Genomic DNA, 23,716 nt, shown 5'->3' with positions numbered 1-23,716 from the left:
ACAGGTGCAGGTAGAAAAATATTATATACAAATTAGTAAAATTCGAAAATTTTTAATAATTTTGAATGAATAATTATTTTAATAATCAAGGGAAAGAGAGGGAGAAGAAAGACATCCTATCATGATCGTAGAGAGCTAGTAACTTATTACAGAATTTTCCATTGATCTTAAATTTATTAAAATATGAGAGGACAAAATAAAAATAAATATTGAGTTCAATTAATTAACGGCTGCTATTATGTTATTCTTCTCCTTGAACGAGAAAGAACTGTTTAGCTGATTATAATTTCATAATATTAACCATCGCATTATTCAGTAAGGAAACAAAAAAAAAATTAACTATACGCAATTAACGTAAGCAAGAGCAGAGTATGGGAAAATTATTAATCTAAAGAAATTTGCATTTAAACGCATTTTATATACGGGTATTGAACTTTACTCATTTATTCATTTAAAATGCATATCGTAAAGAGAGAAAGAAAAACCTTGTTAAAATTATATTTTACTCAGCCTTCACACTTGACCTTCCTTCCTCTGCATTTGAATTGTTGGAATAGTTTTGCCTATATTTTTGCTTAAAAATAAAATTATATATTTATATCAGATTAATATAAAATGTCATTTTTCATATTTTTTTTTCGTTCCTTCTTTTTTTTTTTTGTGCTTTCATTCATTGTTAATGTTTAATTTATAATACAAATGAATGCAATTCGATTTAATGCTTGCGATTTTTTTTTTTTTTTTTTTTTAGTTTTTTTTACCTGATTCCGAAAAAGAAAATTATTTTTTTTGACAAACACAGCATTACTTTTAAATTCATTAGAAGAAAAGCCTTGCTTTCTGTTGATGTTTTAAAGAAAAAAAAAAAGATAAAAATAAAAAAAAATAAAGTGCGTTTATAAGCTTTTCGATTAAATAACATAAAGATAAAAACTATTAAAAACTAAAAAAAAAAAAAAAAAAAAAGAAAGAAAAAAAGAAAAAGTATTCAACAATTTAATAAAAAAACAAAACATATATATAAATATATATATATATGTATATACTCGATCTAAGTGAAACATATTTAATAAAGATAAAGTTTAATTTTATGCATTCTTAGTTTTCTAATCTGAAATAATTTAGTTTAGTTATACAATCAAGAGAAGGGAATAGAATAGAATTGATTTTTTTTTTTTTTTTTTTTTTTTTATAAGTAAATACTCGGTATTTGTATAAAAAAATGTTCTACTTCTACAAGTTTAGATTATTTTATAGGATAATTGCGATTACTTGAAAAGAAATTCATCAGAAAATAATTGCATGCAGGTCGAAGTACCTGTTTGGTGTTTTTTAACACCATTGCTATCATTGGCATTATTATTATTATTATTATTAGAGTGATTATTGCTCGTTATGAATGTGTTTGTTATCTGATTGCGCCATATATCCAAAGGACTGTTCGAGCTAATATCGGATATATTTTCATTATTCATTTTAGTGGTGACATTGGCGGCGGCGGCGGCGGTGGCGGTGGCGGCTTGATTTGTGCTTGCCACATTATTAGTTATTAGAGAATTCGAGGATTGTTGTTGATAAGTGTTCAAGTTATTCCAAATTTCTGGAAATAAATCTTGGGTCTTGGCAGGATGTGGTATATCCCATATATTGCTAATTTTATTAATTTCATCCATCGAAGCGGTAGCGTTAGAAGTCCATACCGTTTGCTGTTGGGCCGGAGTAATAATATTACTTTCGTAATTGCTACTTAAGTTGTTATGATTAGTGTTTAAGTGGCTATTGATAATGTTGTTGGCATTTTTAGCGCCGATATAAAAAGAATTCCTGAGCTGGTTACCATCGTAAATATTATTACACTCTCTACCATTTATTGTGTTTGTTGTTGTTGTTGTTGTTGTTGCTGCTGCTTTTGTTGATGGGGATGTTTGCTGAGACCATAAAGATTCTTTACTATTGCTACCATAGTTATGAGCTGAGTTATTTGACATCATGGTGGGACTTAAAGAGGGTTGAGAACCCGAACCTGATGAACAGCCGCTGGACGAAGCGGATGATTCAACCGAACTCCATAATGACGATATCATGGCTTCCGTGGCGCGTTGTTGTTGTTGTTGCTGCTGCTGTTGTTGTTGTTGCAAATTGCCATTATTATCTATATTTACCGTTGGTAAATTAAATGCTGTTATCATATTGCCACTCTTGCCATTAATTTTGTTATTGTTATACATATTATTGACAATATCAGAGCTACTAGTTGCTGTGGCTGGCAATTGCATTGCGGGCCACATACTGTTATTGCTATTGGCATTTTGTAATTGTGTCAATTTTGTTATTGTATTTAAATTATTGCTATTTAATAAATTACTAATACTGTTATTGTTGCTGCTGTTACTATTATTATTGTTAACCACAACACAATTTAAATTATTTTCTATTAAACCTATTGGAGCGCCACCTATAAGCTTCTGTTGCTGTTGCTGTTGCTTTTGCTGTTGTGGAGATTGTATTGATGATCGTATTAAATCCAAATTGGCAGTGGCTTTCATTGCATTATATTCCATTAATTTATAATTATTGATTGTTGCATTTGTATTAGTGATAGTAGTAGCATTACTATTATTATTATTATTATTATTAAATTTACTATTGTTTGTTGCTGAGTTAAGAACTGTTGCTTGAATATGGTTGTTATTATTATTATTATTATTATTGTTATTAGAGTGTTGTTGTTCACTTAACTTTAAAGCTAAACTATTGTTACTATTGTTGGTGGTCGTGGTGTTGGTGGTTATGGTTGTGGCTGCTGCTGCTGCGGCTGCTGCTGCTAATGCATTCATATTGTATGATGAATGAATGCTTCTTATATTATTATTATTATTATTGTTGTTGCTGTTGTTGTTGTTGTTGTTGGTGGTGGTGGTGGTGTTGTTAACATTAGAAGATGTTTGTCTTACCTGTGATTGTTGTTGCTGTTGTTGTACATACTGTTGGACATGTGGATGCGAACCGATTAAATCGGCATTGATTTGTTGCTGCAATGGTGCCGTATAATCAACACTTGGATTATATAAAACAATCTTTTTATTCGGTTTCTTTATAGAAGCAGTAACTTCAATAGGATTCGTTGGAGGTGCCACACCAGCAATTGAAATCGCTGTTTGTATTTTGTTGGTGGTAGAGGATGGCAACTCCAACGAAGCCTCATGTTATGCGATGGCAGGCAAGCGTCCCGGTAAGCTCTTAATATAGCAATAGTTAAGAGGTTTAACAAAATGCGTATCCTGAGTGGCACAGAAGGGACAAGTGACACAGTGCGAGTAGTCACTGTAAAAATTTAAACGTTGTTGTGGATGCAGCAATAATTTGAAACATTTATTGCACTAAATAAATGAAAAAAAAAAAAAAACAAACAAACAAAGAAGAGAATGGAAAATTCGAATCAAATTAATTTTAGAAATAATCTTTTAAGCTTTTAAGATTAAGAAGCTTTTGATTGAAAAAGTTTTTACCACACCTGATAGATTACCTTAATACGTTCAATACAACAGGGCATTGCCGCAAATATATCATAGGCATACATTGTGCCTAAGACTAGATTTGAACCGTCCCACTTTTCCCCACAGAAACTGAAAATATAGACAGAGATATTTGTTTAGAAAAAATAAATAAAAAAAAAAACTCTCTTATCTTATTTTTGAAAAGATTACAAAAAATCTTCGAGAATATCATTGGAACCTACCGACAGCTGATGTTGCGACTCGTTGAAGTACCATCTAAGCAGCGCATGCAAACGCAAGTCAAAAACATGGCGCGACCTTCATATTTGACCTGTAAGGTAAGAAAGTTTATATAATTGGTTTATTTTTCACCCAAAAAATTTATCAAAGGAAGAAAAAAAAAGAGTGCGCTAAGAATAGGTTCATATATCGTAGCAGTAAGCAAATCTCCCATCTGGCACATACAGGGCGACAGAGTTGAGTGACTTTCAGACGAATTTTATTAGAATTTCATGACATTCCGACGGTTAGTTAACAAATTATATAACTCTTTAAGTGACACTGCTTTTCTGATCGCCTTGGAGAGATTTCGTCAGTTCCTGTCCATTCGCCTCTTTACCGATTTAATTTTGGAATGTAGAGATGAACTCACGTTTCATCTAATGTCACATAACGCATGAAAAAATTCATTTTCTGTCGCCTAAATCGCACCAAGCATCATCAAAAGTAGAGAAAGGCTAGTAGAGTTTTCTCAGCGACAAATGGTCACACAAAAATACTAAGTACACTCCCTTCCGATATCTTCAAGGGTTGAGCCACCTCATGTAACTTTACTTTACGGTCTTCCAAGGCTGCTTTGTAGACTTATTCTATGTTTCCCCGTGCAACTGCCGATTTTGGACGACCAGAGTGTTCACCGGTTTTCGTCGGCGTTTCTACGAACCCGTGTAAAATTCACCATATCAATCAATAACAGTTGGTTTTCTTCATGCCGAGTCCTCATAATGCTTATCAAGTCAATATTTAAAAACAATCCTTAAGCAACAAAGGAAATTGTTTTTTATCCATTATTTTGAGGACTCCAAAAGGGTCACTTGTAAACTTATCGTCAGAATGTCATGAAATTTTGACAAGTATTGTTTGAAGACTGGTACTATGTCCAGAAATCATATGGATCTGCTAACAGAATTGTCATATATATGTCAGATCGCAAGATTATTGAATGATGTGTCAAGATATATCAGCTGAAGCTTCGAGAAATTAACTGTTGAGTACTTTTAGCCCTATGGCTACGATGATTAATGATGCAAAATTTGCAAACCAGATAGTTGAAGCAAAAGCGACAAAGAAAAGTTCATGGCCAAGTGTCACATAGAAAAACGGAGAGAGCAAAAGAAGTCATTAAATGGATTTAGAGTGTGACTATGAAGCTGGGATCAATCTATGTTAAGTTCTGCTAGGTAAAGCACACAACCATACAAAGTAAATACAAATTTATCACAAGTCATCGTAGGGTGTAAGTACTGAATTATTATTATTCCGGCAAACGAATATTATTTCTTATAAATTAGGAAAATTCCAATTTATTTCTAGGAAAAATGCTGTATCTTTGTGTACATGTGTGTACATCTAGGAGTTAACGAAATGTTTTTTCTTTGAAAAAAAAAAAAAAAAAAAAATTTGGATTAAGGTTAAAAACAACAAACATTTCAAATGAAGGCGGCGAGACAAATCATGAAAAATTGCATTCAAGGGAAAAAGAAAAAATTTAAAAGGAATTTAAAAACAAAAAACGAAAAAAAAAAGAAAAGAATATTTACAATCTTTACAGCACCAGAGTAAGCTCAACGTAGACATCCAAAATGAGTATAAAGCAAAGTTGAACGTATTATACTTTATTGTTTTATCCAGGAAAACTAAAATTTATGCATGCAACCAGCCAAGCGGAGAAATGAATGCGCGAAAGGAAAACCGGGGGGGGGGAGGGGGATATTTTAATTTAAAATAATGCAACTGCAAATTTCACAGGCATAGGAAAAAGCGTTCTCTGGCTGCTGCTGCTGTTGCTGTTGCTGCTGCTGCTGCTGCTGCAGTTCATCTTGAATATATTGTGTGACACATAACTCCAAGTTTATGGGCCTTGCCAACACACAATTTCGCAAAACAACGCCTACAAATTTCGAAAGAGAAAATAACTTTTCATCTTTAAGCACATTATATACTTAAAGCCGGTTGGTTATGTTGTTGCTTTTTATCAGGCCCAAGAAATTTAAACGCATTTTCATGCATGCAAAGGGGCAAGGAGTTCTCCACGTTTACGAAAGCGTGTAGACGCGTGATACAATACATTTTCAGATAAAGTTTCCGAAAGAAGACACATTTTATATAAATTATAAAAGCTTAATCATGTCAGTGGAAAACGATGTGTATTAATCATCGCGTCAGGTAAAATAGAGGAAAAAAAAGTTCGAGAAAGTTTGCTAGAAAGAGTGGTGTGTGTATGTGTGTATATATATCAACTTACCTCAATGCAATCTGGCGAATGCTGTTTAGGACTCAAGAAGAATGAACCATCGACCAAGGGATAGCGATCGAAGACCAGCATTGGTTCTTCACATATAATGCATGCGACGCGGCTTTTCTGGGACTGAGCTAAAGATGATAATATGAACAGCCGGGTTTCATCATTGCCATGATTGCCTTCGTCTTCAATCTACAAAATTAAATAGAGAAATAAGTTCATCAAAAAAAAAAAAAAAAAAAAAAAAAAAAGCACAAAATTTGATGGAAATAATCATACCTTAGTGTAAACAAACTCCAAAGGAACAAGAGTAAACGAATTAAAAATATTTTCTTTGCACACACACACTTATATATTACACATATGAGTTCATATCATATCAAGAGTGAAAATTTAGTAAATTCTTTATGGGTTTCGGCTTTCGTCTGAATTTCCAATAGTAGCTATACATATTACGCTTCTAGTGATGTCTGAAGACTTGAAGAGAAATGAAGCATTAAACAAGAACGTGCGAGCTAAACGAGGTTTCATTCTATATATATATATATATGCATATGTATGTAAGCATTTATATATCGAGAGCAACGTCAAAGTGAATTCGCACATTGAAACCTCTATATATATATATATATATATATATATATATGCTTCAGGTGATTAGGGAATTCCTTTAGTTTGTTTACTGCGCTGACATTGCATACAAATATATGGAGTCCGGGTATAAATATTTGATGAAAATGAGTAAACTTGTAAAGGATTTTATTTGTCCTGCATGTAAGGGTTGTTTTGTTAACCCAATCCGTTACTCAAGGCATAAATTAAAATCCCAAATCGATAATCAATATTGTTTATAAGCAACAAAGTCAAAAAGCAAATTATTTAAAAACTAAAGGAATTTATTCAGCAACTCGTTTAAGGCTACGAAAATTTTTTTCACATTTCTCTCATATCAGACGAATATATAAGCGATAATAATAGAAAAATAAGTTTCTTAGATTAACTTGTAGTAACGTATTTATTACAATGAATTATTTAATGATTGACTTTTTACTGGATTTTCTATAACAGACTAAAGCATGTTTTGATGCGGTGTAGATGAAATAAAAACGTTTGGTTTGTAATCAATTGCTCCGTTGCGACCAAATGTGTCATCAATTAAATAATGTAATAAAAGGTAATAAGAACATACTCAGACAAGCGCGTACGTGCTTTGTATACACCTTTCGTTATATTTGCACTTACACATGTCTCATATATATATATATATATATATATATCAGACAAAAAGACATCTCAATAAAAGTCCCTGAACCTCAAGTTTAATGTACTTTTAATAACACTTAAATAATTGTTGATTTTCTACGTACGTACGTACGTACGTCAATGAAGGTAAATATGAGAACATTCACAAATATAAGACGAGGAAGAATCCCAAAATTCAATAGCATTGCAGATATTGCGCTAGTCTGCAGGCAGGTATACTACATATCTGCTTATCTCCGAAGCATTTCCAGGCATTTGAAGCAAAAAAAAATAAAATTAATTTTGTATTTCCGAAAATTTTCAGAAGCTATGACAGTAGGTATCGGTAGTCGGTCAGTCTGTCAGTTCCCTGTCCCATTTTTTTTTTTTTTTTGATACTATACGAGTGCCGCGTAGAGGATGATTCTGTATTTGCAATGCGTTGCTGCTACAATGTAAATACCTTTGTTACGAAACACATAATAGAATTAGTATATCCCCATCTATTAGGTAAGCGACGAGCGTTTGGGGGGGGGGGGGGTGGGGGCCGGGGCCCATAAAATGAGAATAATATTAAATAAATGTCTTACTTTATCCAAATGAGGAAAAATAAAAAACAACATTTCAAAGAGACTTATAAGGTAAACAACAAACCAGAGATAGGTAGAAATTTGTAATCAAGTATCAGTTTAAAAAAAAATTTCAAAAAAATTTTATGTTTTTGATATCTTGAATAATTTGTTAAATATGTGCACTAATTATTATTTCTTTCACGGCTAGGGATTGTTTCTCGTTGCACATTTAACATTTTTTTTTTTTTTTTTGCAAATAACCGAATAAAATCGGGTAAAATAACAATTAAAATAAAAGGCAACAAATTCAAATTAAAAATACAATCTTCAAATCGTTGGACTGTCATAAACATTAATTAAAAAAACAACATTTTTTTTTTTTTTTACTGTACACATTGTGTATTTAGAGAATTTGTAGGACAATTTACGTTTAGAAACTCATTTTACTATATATGTGTGAAAATTATGAAAACGAATCTACAATGCTATCATTAGCATCTACAATCCTCCTCACCTAGTTCCTTCATTATATCCAACTAATATTGACAAATTAAATATCGAAACATTTACGGGAATACCCCTTGACAACACACCATTAGATGCTTTAGAAATCTGCTTCGGCAATTCACAATTGCGGACATATTCTTATAATAACCTAAAAACATGCTTCGTGTCTGCTTGAATTTTCGCTTTGCTAGAAGAACCTCCTTCGGGGCAGCTAGCCCTATAGATAGCCGGAAATCAACTACAGATGAGATTAGATTCGATGACTAATTCGCATTTTTAAAAAAGAGCTGCTAGCGTTTTTTTCCTTACTCTAAGGTGAACAAAAGCACAATAGTTGCACTACAGGTACTCATGTAACCACTTGTCAAAATAAGATGTTATATGGGAAGTGGTCGAAAAAGTGACTCAAACCATTTTAAATAGCATTCGGTCTTTAGGCCAGAACACTTCAATGCAATTCAGATTTCATCTCAAAAATTTGAGGATTGTAGGATGAATAAAAGAAAACAGGACGGACGGACGGAGCGGCAAGCTTAAATCGGTTCAGAATGTCGTTCTAATAAAAAGCGAATTCACTTCAAATCGTTTTGAAATGATGCTTACTTAACATGGCCTATGTGATGTTGGGTATAAAAAGAGCGGAAACTAACCGAAGATTCGATAGGTTTTCTATTCAAATTCGGGTCAAAGAAAAGTGCGGTTCAATCGTGAGGGGTTTTGAAAAATGAATGCATTACGATAACAAATATTGTACACTAACAATAGTGATAACAAATTTTTTTACGACTTTTAACATCTTTGATGCTGGAAGGTACGATACGAACAACTTGGAGATCCATATTTTTTTGCTTTTTTTCTTTTGTTTTTTCTTGAATAAATATATCTGGAGAATTTGTTTTCTGACATCGAATGTTTGTACATTTCAAAATTTAATCATAATGGACAAATATTCCATAAAGAATTTAAAATATTGCAAAACAACTTTATTAACACTATGGAAAATAGAATTTCATTGAATTCTAGTATTTTTAGTATTTTTCCAAAAAAAAGTATTTTCTTTTATCTTTGCGCGTGACATGCCAATATCGAAGAGCTTAACTAGCACTTGTTTAACGACATTTCTAAAGCTACCTATCAGCCGAAAAAAAAAAACAAAAAATAGTTGTAATAGCATACGATTCTCGTTATATTTGTTGCAATTGTGATCCGCATTTAAATTAAGTGCGAATGAAAAGAGATTTATGTTGACTATGCGAGATTTGAAGTCACACACACACACACATTTATATATATATATATATATATATATATATATATTCCTCTCTCTATATATATATATGTATATATGTATAGAGAGGAATTCTTATTGTGAATGAAAAATCTTTTCGGTTTTTAGGTTTTGTAGATTGTTGGCCAACCAAGCTTACGTATAATAATAATAGAAGATGTTAAGATTTTATTACAATTTCAGATCTAAAAGTATGAGGATTTTGCAAGGCAAAGGACAATAAAGAACAACGTGCATACAAACATTGCCTTATTAGGAAAAATCCTTTGCATTTTAAATACGCTTAGAATGTATAACAGATATGTTTGCTGTTTGCTTGTGCAAGAGATTTCCTTTTTATTTTTTTCAATTTTTATTATTTTGCTGCAGTTTGTTTGTTTTGCAGATGTACATTATTATAAGGTTTTTGTGTGTTCTTTCTTGTGTTTATACATACAGGAGTAGTAGCAGCAACAATGTATTTGTCTCATATAATAAAACATTGTGTGACATGTTTACAACAAGCATCGGAGTGGCGTATGTTTTGTTGCAAATTTCATTTCATTATTTTAAGAGTGAGCTCCTCTAAGCGACGACAACAACCGGTCACATTATAAAATGACAGCAGCACAAACGCACATTTTCATTGTAATTGCCATAGCAATAGCAATTACGAATAAGAAAAAAAAACAAAAAAAAAGATTAGCATTAATAACAAGCCAACCAGAGTCTTTCTGACTTTTTGGTTCCGAAAAAGCACAAAAAAAATCGACTTTGGGTCGAAGCAGAAAATGTCGGGAAATCTTTGGTTAACACCATATGTTTTTTACATTTGATTTTTTCATTTGCCTTTGCTTTTGCTTACCAACAGTGACGGATTAATGGAAACATATTTGTCCTGCTGTGCGTATGGTAAACAGCAGGTTTTTCAAAGAATTTCGGTAAACAATGTGCGACAATATTAAATAAATTATTATTATTAAAAATTTATTGTTATAAGGAAAAAAAAAAAATTTTTTTTTTCATAAATCTTTATCAAAATTTCTTTCATTTGCATGCTGCTTGAACGGCTACTGCATTACATTATCGCTTTGTTCAAATTAATCGATTTTTATACGCTTCGAGAATTGTACAACAAAATGTAAAAAAATCAAAAAGTGATTTTCTTTTATTAAATTTATCCTGCTTAAAGGGTCGCTGCTACACGCTCGTATTGTATCGTTTAATTGAACTTTCATTTCATTTCAGTCCAATTTTCTCACCTTTACTTATGGCGTTTTGTTGTCAATAAAACGAAAGAAACTATGATATTAAGTTTCTTTCTTTGCCAGCCAACACAAATATCTTCATTACATTTTCCTCCTTTAGTACTTTAAGTCTCTATATCATATTCGTTCGTTCCATGCGATTTCATTTTCAACGCCCACCTATCTACCGATATAGATAGAGTCATAAATTTTACTTATTTATTTATTTTTTGTGTTTTTGTTTTTTTTTTTTCTGTTACTCTTGTTGGAAAGAAAATTTGTTTAAGTCTTTTATATAATCGCATATGTATGTACGCATGTATGTAGGTAGGTAAATAGGTAGGTAGATAGGTAGGTAGGTAGGTAGAAAGATAGATAGAAAAGCAAACACATATATGCTTACATTTATATATATATATATATATATGTATATATATATATATAATATATTTATGTTTGTTTAAAACCTTTAATTTATTCTGCAACATTTTAATCTCAAGTTGTTTTTGTATATGTATGAGGAAAATGTGTGACAATTGTGTTCGTAAAGGTTTTTCTTTGCCATTATCTTTTAAGCTTTCTAAAAGAAATGAACTCGAACGCCTACTTCATGTTTTTCACATCTATACATATACGGGCTTTAATTAAATTGAATTTTGCAAATGCAAAATATTGCCAAGTATTTAAAGATAATGATGAGTAATCGAAAACAATCTCGATATATGGAGAAAATTACTCGTTAAGGGGTAAGAATAGATCACGCTCTGCATAAATTTCAAATTATCTTCGTTTAGTTGAAAGTTTGATTATAGTAAAAACGTTTCCATTATGTGGCTGAATTTTTGCGCGCGTGTGTGTGTGTGTGTGCGTGTGTGCGTCATTAATAAAATGTGCTTGAAATAAACGATAGACGGGCTCTTTAATTAGTCATTTCTACACTGTTTTCTAGTAGAAACTGAAAAATGTCTGTAACAATTCTTCTGAGATAAACTATATTTTATAGGTTTTCCGATTATCGTGGGCGTATTTTTTCACCCTTTCAATTCCTTTATATATAGACCAATATTTGAGTTCATGAACGTTTTTCAAAGGAGCAGCAGATAGGGGAACGTATAGATGGACGACATGCTTCATCAGATTTTTGATGCCTACTTCTCGGCCTCAGTGGCCGAGTAAGCGGAGGATCTCGATTAATAACACAATGGTGGTAGGTTCAAATCTTAAGTGCGACGGAGCCTTCACTAGAGCCGATTGTCTTAAATGCTAGTGTTGTAGGACTTTAGTCTTAGAATTTATTTCCTTGGCTAAATTAATAATAAGATTTATAATAAATATTCTTTACATAGCAGGGTGGTCGCAATTATTCTTTACTGTTTCGCTTAGTTTCCCTTCTCTTCTGATATTCTTTTCACAGCTGTAAGATGAACGTAGTATTTTTTTTTCCATATACCCGTCACTCACTTTGGACCTATATACGTTCACTATAAGCATAAAATTAGTTTCAATGTCTTATAATTTTCGCATGTGATAAAGCATAGAGCACTTGACGAGACGGAAAGAAGATATTGTCTACGAATCAATTGTCACAGTTATGCTTGAGGATGAAAAGTAAGTATGGGAATCGGAATTACATATATTAGGCATTTAGCATTCACATCTCAAAGATATTTTATTTGTAATTGGCCAAAAAAAAAAATTGTACCCTGGCTTGTCATAAATCATAAGTTTTTCAAAAAAAAAAAACAGCATAAAGCATTTTTACATGAGATATACAGAGGGGCATGCGAGAAACAAACTCCGAAAGGAGCGTACTGCGGATCAATTTCGACTCCTATTAACGATTGATTACAAACAAAAGGGTGGGGTAACAATAACAAAAGCTTATTAAAATTATGGAGGAATATATGTTCATTTAATCATGTCTTATTACTTGTCTTTCGCTAAGTTGTTTTTTTTTTTTTTTTTTTGTTTCTAATGTATAAAATTAACTGTCAAAATCTTTGTTATTCGTTGTACAAAAAAAAAAAAAATAAATAAATAAATAAAAATAAATAAATGAAAGAAAAAAAAAAAAGAAGCAATTTATTGCTTTTGATGGCTGTAATAAATCCATTGTTACTTGGCTGCATGAAAAATAAGCAAAAATACGGGGAAAATACATTTTAATGGATGGCGGCTGAACATTAAAATTAAAACAAAACAATAACACATTCAAATATATGTATACAATGTATAGACAGAGGTTTATATACATACTTATATATATATATATATATATATATGTGTAAATAATATTAACAACATCGTCCATAATAGAATGATTGTAATAAATTTTAGATTTTGACAACGCAACAGTGGTTGAGAGCAATTTTAGTAATGCGTGTTGATTCCAGAAAATTGAAAAGCAATTTAATTTAATGTGTTTACTACTATTGTCTCTAGACAACACACGGAAATATGTATCCGTGCAAACGTACAGAGGCACACACATGTTTTAGTTTGATGACGATGATGATGATGGTAAATAAAATGTATTTGTTTGTCATTTAATTTAAGTAAAAAAGAAAAGGGTGAGCATTTTTCTTTTAGTTTACTCAACGAATTCATTAAAATTTCGTTACAGGAAGAGTGAGTGAGTGAGTTGCAATGATTTTTCTTCACTCAGCCTAAGAAGTTAAATAAAGGCTAAAAGCAAAAAAAAAAAAAGAAAAAAAAAAAGAAGTTCTTAAGTGCTTTTTCAACTTGTGCCGCCTTCTTCTCGTAATTCATTCAAAATTTATTTAACCAAATTTAAATGAATAATTTTTAATTAAAAATGCTTTGTTTTCTCACACAGTGCAAGTAAGAGTAAAGAAAAAGTTTTTAGAGAGACCCTTAAAGTATGTTAACCTTCCAGAAATTTAAGAAACAACAAGTTTTTATGCCGCTGCATACATTTCGCATAAGTAACTGTATCGTATGCATATAAATATTTTAAGAGAATTTTTTTTTTTTTTTTTTTTTTTTGCATTTTATATTCACACATACTTTTGTTTGGATGTGTCTTTCTGTTGTTGTGTTTTCTTTTTTTTTTTATATTTAGCAAAATGTATTTTTAAGCACACATTTGTGGTCGTTCACACATACTTAGACATGATTTTCATATGCATAACGTACAGTAAAAGAAGAAGAAAACAAATAAAAAGACAACTTTAGCAGACGATTATAAATATTAACATACATTAAAAGCACAGCAGACACATGTGAACCCTAACGCATACACACACACACATATATATACATATATATATCAGGATAATATTGAGATAACAAGAAAATTCACAATTTAAACGTGTCTGAACAAAATACAGAGTTTGCAAATTTTTGTATTATTTAATTGCAAGAAGAAAACTTTAAGGATATCATAAAAATATTCAAAAAAACAAAAAGAAAATAAAAACAAAACAAATTTGAACAACACCATATCATACCATAACAACAAGTCTAGACAGAAGCCACTTAATCTATAATAAAATTACCTCAATACGTATACACGAAAACGTACCTAGTAAACCAATACTTTGTGAATACTATTTATTTTTATTTATTTATTTATTTTTTTTCTTTATATATGTATATATTATTTTTGAAAAGTGCTGAACAACTTTTATTGTTTTTCTAGTATTGATAGGTAATAGTCTTTTACACACCATTTCGTGCATATTCACAGGACTATGCGCATCGCAGGGTTTTACACTCAAGAAAGATGTGTTCCTTCGCAATTCATCACGTTTTGCTTACGTTACAAATAAAATTTCCAATTTTAATAAAATTCTATAAAATTTTCTACCTGCTCTTTGCGTAACAAACTTTTCTAGTTCTACATGTAAAGTTTGTATAAATGTTTCTTTTTTTTTTTAAATAAACTTTTTTTTTTCTGGTTGTTGTTGTTCAATAACTTAATTAAAAAATATAGAAGAATTTAAAAGTTTTCCTTTTTAAAAAATACATAAGAAAAAATATTCAAAATTAAAAATATCCACCTAAGAGGCCAAGTAGGCGAAGGATCTTAACTAAAAACTCAGTGGTCGTGGGTTCAAATCCCGATTGCGGTAGAATTTGCAATAAAGCCGATAACCTTAGATGCGTGCTAGGGTTTTAACACTTTAGTCTCAGAATTTATTTCTCTGGCCAAATTATTAATAATAAAAATTAAAAAGAAAATACTTGCTTAAATTAAATTAAAAACAAATGAAAAATATTATAGCTTGCCATCATAACATACAACCATATACCCTACATCACGTTACTTTACTTATTCATATAACGACTTTTCAAAATAGGACGTTATAAGGAAAGATGTCGCAAAAGCGGTCCAAGGCGAACCATTTTCCATAACGCTCATCCTTGTGTCAAAACAGACAAGCTTAGAAAATGGTTCTGAATCGCTTGGTAGAATAAAAAGTGGATGTATCTCAAGTCCTCGGGGGTTTTGTAGGCATCTTCGCAAACTTTTAATAACTTTTGTAAGACACAAGAATTTATTTAGAAGTTAGCGGCCCGTTTTAAGTGAAAACTTATGAAAGTTTCCGGTCTATGCTACACACAAGTTTGGGAGATCTAATAGGAGCGACTTGCGAGGGATATTGGTATACAGTTTCGAATAAGTTTATGATTGCGGTTAGAAATCACTTTTTAATGCATGATTTTAATTTAAAATCACATCTCGCTTGGAGAAACCATCTGTGGAATTATTACTGGAATGACTTTTCTGGCAGATATCGCAGAAGCCGCCTGAATACTGTCTCGCCTAAGATCTAATGTTACTTTTTAATGTTACGTCATGCTTTGAATTGGTGATTGATGAAATTCCTTACAGAAATTATAGAATACGCGACTATGACACATAGTTTAGTTTCTTTTTAAAGAACATCACTATTAATTTTATATGAAGATTAACAAGTCTTAGTGATTATTACACTTCACATAGTTGTACATAAGCCAGATCTAAATGGTCTTATTACTTAAACTTTATTAAAAGTTTCTGAACTCTTGAGGAAATAAATGTACGCACATAAGGAAAGCAACATAAATTTACTGCCACATATACTTAAAAGCCAGCAGGCACAACAATACTTTAACAACAAACTGTTCATTATACTCTACACCGTTTGAGGTATATGGGGAAAATCGAGTTGGTGCGGATGTACGCAACACGGAGTAGGACTTGACATAGGCCACCATTTTGTTATACTGATCGATTAAGAATCACTTTCTGAATCGATTTAAACTTATTTGAGATACGCTTTGGATCGGATCGTCTCTTCGATCATTTCTCATAAAACGCCTAATTTCGAAAAGTCCTGATGTAGAGTATTGAATTGTGGGCGATACCTTACTATACTGTTTTTGCTTGTTTTTAGTCCAATTTTTGTTTTTTTTTGTTTTTGTTATAAGCTTAAAATGTCACTCCTCAAATTGTGAATATTTCATTAACTATGCTTATAATATTTGATTTTTATATACACATTTATATGCTGCTGACAAAAACAGCAGTCATTCAGAGTGGTTGTCTTTAAAAAAATATCGTATACGAAAGAAAAACAAATAGCATAAATAAACACAAAACCATGACTAGACAAAAATGAGATGTTGTCTATTCCAATAATTTATTATTGCTCGTGTTTAAATAAATAAATAAAGAAATAAATAAATAAATTTAAATAAAACTTGATTTTCTATGCAGAATTTCTTTACTATGTCTGATATCTTTGGATTATCTTATTTTTTCGACAGCGTGATGATAAAGTGCTCGGAAAAATCCATTTGTTTAACGAAAATGTAACAAATTTGTAGCATTAAATAAGAAAGTTTTTTTTTTTTTTCTTTCCCAAGGTTGTTGCTTCTCTTAATGTTACATTTTTGTGTGAAAGCATTAATCATTTTACGATTAGCCTTGAGAACATATGAAATGATGACCTTTCAAGATCGGAGAATGGGAACGAAAAAAAAAAAAAATTATTTTCATATACAACAAAGCATACTTTGTAGCGAAAACTTAATAAAACAATTAGAGCATAGCTTTAGGGGGCTGTTTAAAAAACAAAAGGAAATAAATTGAGTTTTAAGCTGGAATTATGAAAAACGACCGAACGAAGAAGGAACATAGAGCAGACAGACGACTTTGCTTTTGTAATAAGTATTTTTTAATTAATATTATAATAAAAAAAAAAAAAAAAATAATAAGCAACAATAAATTTTTAAACAACAGACCTTCTTTTCGCTATCATTTCCATCTTTACTCTTTCCAACTTACCATCATACACAAAACCACTTAAAGTTCAAGTTTTTTTACTGAAAAAAAAAAAAAAAAAAAAAAAAGAAAAAAACCGCCGCAGACAGCCATTATTTATTAAAAAGTAAAAAACAAGAGCAAAAGGAATCCTTTCACAGATAATTTTTTTTTTTTTTAAGTACATTTTTGTTATGCAACACTAGAAATGTCTGACAAGCTTAAAATAAAAACTTAATACTTTTAATTGCCGGAATTCTTTTTTATTTCAAATAAACCAAGCCATGAATCTATTAAAAGAGCATAGAAAACAAGTCGTAAAAAGATCATAGGCGGTCAAATTCTTACCTAACTCAAAAGTGTAATAAACAAATGACTTCAGTTTAGTTCCCTCTATTTGTTGTCGGAAACATCTGTAAGTTAAGCTATTGACGATGCAACTTGAGGAATATAAAAACCGTAGTAGTAGTAGTGGTAGTTTTTTTTTTTTCTTTTCTTTTCTTTTAAACAATAAAAAGCTCAATAATTTTAACATGTAAGTTCTTAAGAAAAAAAATGTCATAAAAAAAAAAAAGTGAAACTATAACTACAAATTACCTTAGATTTGTTGAGTTCATTGCTTTGATTTGAATTTAATCCTCTAGACATTACTATCAACAAAATGATAATAAAGGAAATGCTAGCACTGTAGAAGCGTACAGTACAATACTCATGCACTTATGTATGCCTTCATACTTCTATCATCCATACAACGTGCTTGTATCGAAATCATGATTTGTTTAGAGAGTCGTGTTTATGTCTTTTTCTTCTCTTTCCCTCTTTCTTTACACATACAGTATTTCGCGCATTATGTTATGTTCTTTGGGTTGATAATAGTAAGTTTGCTGTAGTTCAGCTTTAAGGATCTTCATAAAAACTAATAGAAACATTTCACAACCTAAGTGTTAGAGGTAATCTTCCTTATACATCGAAAAAAAAAAAATAACGGGGCCTTAGAAGGAAATTTCCCTAGGCATCGACTTATTTTTTATTCATTTTTTGCTTTTTCTCTAGAATTCGTGACAAGTATTTGGAAAATTTAATTTTTAATCAGCCATGGTTCCGATACCAGATACCATGTATGCATTATGAAAGTAGATATTTCGGTCGTGGAACAAGCACACGTAACCGCAAGTTTGCAAACAGAGTGACAAATTTAATATAATTCCACTTCTGAGTGAATATTTAGAAAATCTTATGAGAATTGCAAAATGTAAACACTTGCTTTGTAATATGCACAGCATGACAAAGGGAACAAGTACATAATTGCAGCACTCAATTCTACGATATCTTTTATTTCTTAATAGCGTAATTTACTCCATTTAAGTTAATTCTCCGATGGTTAAAAAACGATTTTTCATAAAATTGAATAAACAACAAATCGAGACCCAAGTAGACAAAGAAGTATAATTATTTAATAAATTCCTCTCAAGAAAGCAAAGAGAAACAAAGCAATTGTAAGTACTATTGAAATAGCCTTATAAGCAAATGCGGAAAAATGATGAATGATGCCTAGAATGACATCTCCCTACGTCCAACAATTTAAAAAAAAATTTTGCGTATGAGAAAAATGTTGCATAAAAACACCAAGGAAACATAGTGCATATCTTTTACAACCATCATCGAAGGATGGACTCTATAGATACGATATATATATATATATATATATATATATATATATCTAGTTGATTAATATCAAATTCTAATGCCTGTGGTAAACATTTTCTTAATCGTAAAACAATAAACATACATTGATTCCTTCAATTTCAGCAAAAGTATTGGAAGCTCTTCTTTAGAATTGAAAATGAGCCGAATTGATCGAGGAGCATATCTATGGCGCAACATAAACTGAGCTGAACTCTGCGCTTTCAAAAGCAAAAAATGAAATAGAATATAACCTTGTCTGTCCATCTTTCCGCTTTGTGTTCTTGTGTTCAACGTAGAGCTCACAGTTGTTCAGATATTTTTATGAAATTTTGTGAAACACTGACGTGACCTAAGGACGAACGCAATTGAAAATGGCTTGGATCGGACGATTATTTTGACCGTTTTTTTGTAAAATGCTTTCCTTTAGAAGGTCGCTATATGAAAAACCCTATTAAGTGAAATGCTCTAAACTCTATGGTCTAGCGGTGTAGCGAAAAGGTGGCTCCTATGCCATAAGGAGGAAATAGATCTCATTGTAAAAGTTTACCAACATTATTTCTTTTAGTGCTAATTTAATTTATTAAATTTTATTCAATATTTGAATGAAAAAAATTTTTAATGCAAATATTTTTTCAAATTGAAAAGCATAACAACGCATAATTTCCGTTTACGCGTTTTTCAAAAATAAAAGAAAAAGAAGAAAAAAAAGACAAAAAGTAAAGAAAAAAATTCCACTTTTCATAACATGTGCGAGCACAAAACCCCTATAACCGCATGCTGCTAGTCAGCGTCTAATTAGTATTATGAATCTTGTAAGCATGTGCACATATTACTAACAACAACGTAGAATTTTTCATTAACACAAAAGACATATTCACCAGTCAGGGATAATGCAGACTAATAATAAACACTTATTAGCATTTGCACGATATTATAACACCTACGTATCTATAACCATACCACACACACACACACACACACACGCACCATTCGTTCACAAAAATAAAAAATTTATTTAAAAAAAAAAAAAAAAAAAAAAAGGAATTTATGTACAGACAATAATTAACATAAAATTCATGCAAGTGTTTATCTCAATCTACAATTTAAAGAGTAAAAAGGACAGAAAATATAAATGAAATAAATTTCAACTTAAGTTTATAAACTTATGAGCAGCAAGTGTAAGTGTGTGCGCGCGCGCCTTTGAACATTTTATAGAATCATTTTAATCAACGCTACAAAAAAGCGATTAGTGGTTGCTTGGCATTATTATAGACAATGGGATTTCGCTTTGTACAAAACTTTAAACATATAAAAGTAGTGAACGCTTTATAACGTATTACACCTCCCTTCAAATAACTTTTCCATTAGCTATTTAATACCAAAAAAAAAAACAAAAAAAAAAAGATCGACTAAAACTTTATTAGTTGCGATGCGGTTGTCTTGCCGTCAGTGCTTTTTGTTTTGTTTTTTTTCTTACTTTCAGTTTCGTTTCGTTTTAAATACACAACAAAAATCCTAAAGTTTCGCGAGTTTTTGTCATTATTTTACGTGAACGAACAATTTTAATTTCTTGTTTATTTTTGACATTTTCATTAACCGACTGTCTGGAGCTCATATTTTATCTTGGTTGTTAAGATCTTAATTTGCGCTGCGAAAGCAGTTATATGCAGATGTTTACGTCTGTTATTGTCGCAGAAAGAGAGATTACACGGTGTTTATGCTTCTAAGTAAGTTTTTATGCTTTATGTTTAGTTAATAAACGGAACGGAATTATTCCGATGTTTAACACGGTATGTACGATATGTATATAAAAATTAAAAAAATTTTAGTTATAACTAAGATGCTACGCCGTTTTGCTGAATACGTGCTGAAGCGCGTTGTTCATAGAATGTCTTCTGTAGATTGGACGTAAGATTTGACATAAGACGAACAGGACGACAGATAGGCGGCGCAGGTCAGTATCAGTCTGCGTGTTGTGTAATTCGACAAATTACGACTTATAAGTTGAATATAGAAGGTTTGACATAAAACCGACAGAGCGACAAACAGACTCAGATTAGAGTAAGAAAGAAAAGGTTAGTCTTTTTAAAGTCCTTTTGGACAAACTGTATACAGTCTTATATCATTATCTTATGGTGTAGGGTGATATGATTGAAAATAGTTATGAATTTGAAAACTAAAGATTTATTAAAGCGAGACATACGGTATGTTAGCTAGTGATGTATTTTCCAGAAACTAAATTAAAATTTGCGATAACTTTGTACTCTGCTTGTTACTCTTCCATAAATGCATATGAGAGATAAGTCCAGGAATAGTCTATATCTATATCCTTCGAAGCTCACGAAGCTATAAAAAATTTATATTAAAAAGTGAAAATTGTCTTAAATATTTAAAAAAGCCAGAGAAGGTTTGCGCAGTTACCGAAAAAAAGCGCTTTTTTTTATATTTAACTCAAGTAGTGGATATGGATGCTTCGTTCAATGGCTTTCTTTCTTATTTGTGATAAAATTTATAGGGACAGATGATAAAAATGTAAAAACTTTTGCTTTCTTTTAATAAAATAGCAGTTACCAACACCATCGCAGTGTTATATTTGCAGACAGTTAGTTGGAAGGCCCGCATTAAAGGCAAACAACACGTTTTAATGTCTTCTAATGTTCATTCATTCACTCAGCTAACAACTTCTTATGGTCATTGGCATTAAGCCGGGTCGTGTTCAACATATATTTTTGCACAAAAGAAGAAAACGTAAAGGAAAAATAAAAATATTAACACGAATTTCTAAACACATAAGCATGTATGTATGCGACGATGTCTTTTCACAGATTTTCACATGCATACAGACTAAAAGGAAAAGAGGAAAGGGAAAGAAAAAAAAAAAAAAAAAAACTTTAGAGAAAATCTTTAGCAGAAAAAAAAAAACTCATTCTTTAGGTACAGAGATAGATTGACTGACTACTGTTGGCTTGTTGTATGTACATATATATATATATATATGTGTGTGTGTGTGTGTGTATCTACTTAAATTCTTTAAACTATACTGAAATTTTCACTACACAAACAAGCAAGAAAGCACTTATCACACCTCATTTTAAACGTTGGAAAGATTCCTCTTGAGCTGCTTTTGCTTCTTCTACTTAACTACACAAAATGAATCGTTATTATATCGTTGAAAGGCACTTGAAGAAGCGAAAGTAAATGAAAAAGAGTAGTATGAGAGAATGAGGAATGAGTTCGCGCTGGCTAGTATTATAGTCTATAGTTGGCTGTCCTTCACCACCAAGCACGCACAGCTAAAGCGTAGACCACTAAGTTTTTTAACCTGTAAAATGAATTATTTTCTTTGGTTTGCTGTTAATGTCTTTGCTCATGTAATGATTAATTGTTGTAATGATATCAAGTGCAAGTATTTTCGTTGTTTTCGCTTTTAAACAGACGATAGATATCTTTTCACTTGTAAATAGAATAACAGACGCAAAAAAAATACTAATTATTAATGTAAATGTTGTCGCAGTTAAAGTTGATTGTCTCTGCTCTTTTTTTTTTTTTTTTTTGTTTTCTGGCGAGAGATAAGCTGATGGTAAAATGGAAATGGAATTTTGTTTAATCTTACTCGAATTTCATTCGACAAAGTTTTGACGGAAATTTAAACCAAAAGTTCAAATACCGTTATACTTAGTCAAAATGCTACGAATCTTGAATTTAGGTTGCGAATGCCTTAAGCAAATAAGCGTACATTTACAATTTTTACCTTAAGGCATTATACTTTTGCGCTAGCTTACCTTGTGCAAATGTAACGATAATCAAATTCAATTTATCGTAATAACCAGAAACACGAGCAATAATAAAATTCAACAAAGAAACTTGGACGTAAGACGATTTTAATCATAATCGTAGAACAGAAAAAACAAGCACCAAAAAAAATTCAGTTAAAGTCGATTTTTAAATATTTTACATCACTTGGCCTAATGCTATCAATCATTCATTTCAGCGATAATACTATATAAAATTTTACCTTGCTCAGCAAGAAAAAGCATACTTTTACCTGGGAGGGGGCCAAAAATATGATTGAATTTAATTTTATTATTATTGTTATTATTATTAATTTCGCCAGAGAAATAAATTCGAAGACTAATGAAAATCCTTATAAAGAATGGATAAAAAAAAAAATATCGATAATACGCCAGGTGGTCCAGCCTTGAAGTAGTGAGTTGAAGTGAGTCAAGTTGAAATTTACATTTTTTTTGGTTTTCATACGGGATAGGTTAAAAAATCTGGTTTATATTTTTAAATAAATGCCGTATACCGGAATACTAACAGCCAGCGATGATGATCCCGATAGTTCCAAAACTGTAATATTTTTCTTATAAAGATATCGTGCATATAAAAGTTTATACGGGAAGCGGTCATAAAATGGGCCAATTCAAGTCCATGTTCAATAGTGCTCGTGCCTTGTCGCTAATTTTCCCTAAAAATATCTATTTTTAAAAGACAACGGCACATGGGCAGATAGACAAACAAACTTGAATCGATTCAGAAAATGATTTTGAATCGATTAGAACGATAAAAGAAATGATGGGTACACTTCAAGTCCTTCTGAGCTTTACATATATACGCACAATACATTTAAATTGTCTATAAGAAGAACATAAGAGCAGCGCATATGGACACATATGAAACATACAGACAAGCAAACAAACTTAAATCGATTCGTAAAATGATTTTGGACGGATATGATAAGACAGGTGTACTTTAAGTTCCTCTAGGCTTTACATACATACGCGCAATGCATTCGTAAGGTATAGATAGATATATAGAAAAAAAGGGAATTTAACAAACATATGCTCTCTTCTTGCATATTTTTTACATTGTTTCGTGCAGCGTGCTGTAAGTGAGGAAAAGGTTA

General features: G+C 31.1%; 2 protein-coding genes across 3 annotated transcripts in view; both read right to left on the bottom strand.

The window, feature by feature from the left end:
• Positions 1-1,200: 1,200 nt before the first annotated feature.
• On the bottom strand, positions 1,201-3,033 carry LOC119634875 (5'-AMP-activated serine/threonine-protein kinase catalytic subunit alpha-like). The gene is made up of 2 exons (XM_038029286.1): positions 2,955-3,033; positions 1,201-2,152 (listed from the first exon to the last, which is right to left on the bottom strand). Exon 2 carries the CDS (start codon positions 2,082-2,084, stop codon positions 1,269-1,271), a length of 816 nt encoding a protein of 271 aa, XP_037885214.1. The 5' UTR covers positions 2,085-2,152; positions 2,955-3,033; the 3' UTR covers positions 1,201-1,268.
• Positions 2,148-23,716, bottom strand: part of LOC119634874 (headcase protein-like) — a 147,304-nt gene continuing 125,735 nt past the window's right edge. Inside the window, exons 3-6 of one of the 2 annotated variants that reach the window (XM_038029284.1) lie at positions 6,022-6,210; positions 3,740-3,828; positions 3,515-3,626; positions 2,148-3,380 (exon numbers count right to left, since the gene is read on the bottom strand). In XM_038029284.1, coding sequence (XP_037885212.1) covers positions 3,207-3,380; positions 3,515-3,626; positions 3,740-3,828; positions 6,022-6,210 — 564 coding nt within the window. In that variant the 3' untranslated portion in view covers positions 2,148-3,206. The remainder of the gene's footprint in view (positions 3,381-3,514; positions 3,627-3,739; positions 3,829-6,021; positions 6,211-23,716) is intronic. The other variant, XM_038029285.1, reaches the window with a different exon arrangement.

The sequence above is a fragment of the Glossina fuscipes genome, unplaced genomic scaffold (genome assembly GCF_014805625.2).
Source record: "Glossina fuscipes isolate IAEA_lab_2018 unplaced genomic scaffold, Yale_Gfus_2 3, whole genome shotgun sequence".
NCBI lineage: Eukaryota > Metazoa > Arthropoda > Insecta > Diptera > Glossinidae > Glossina > Glossina fuscipes.
This window is presented reverse-complemented; position numbering and strand designations above follow the sequence as displayed.

What these genes read in the sequence shown, in the direction of transcription:
- LOC119634875 (XM_038029286.1), bottom strand. Translation starts at nt 2,084, where the DNA reads ATGATATCGTCATTATGGAGTTCGGTTGAATCATCCGCTTCGTCCAGC.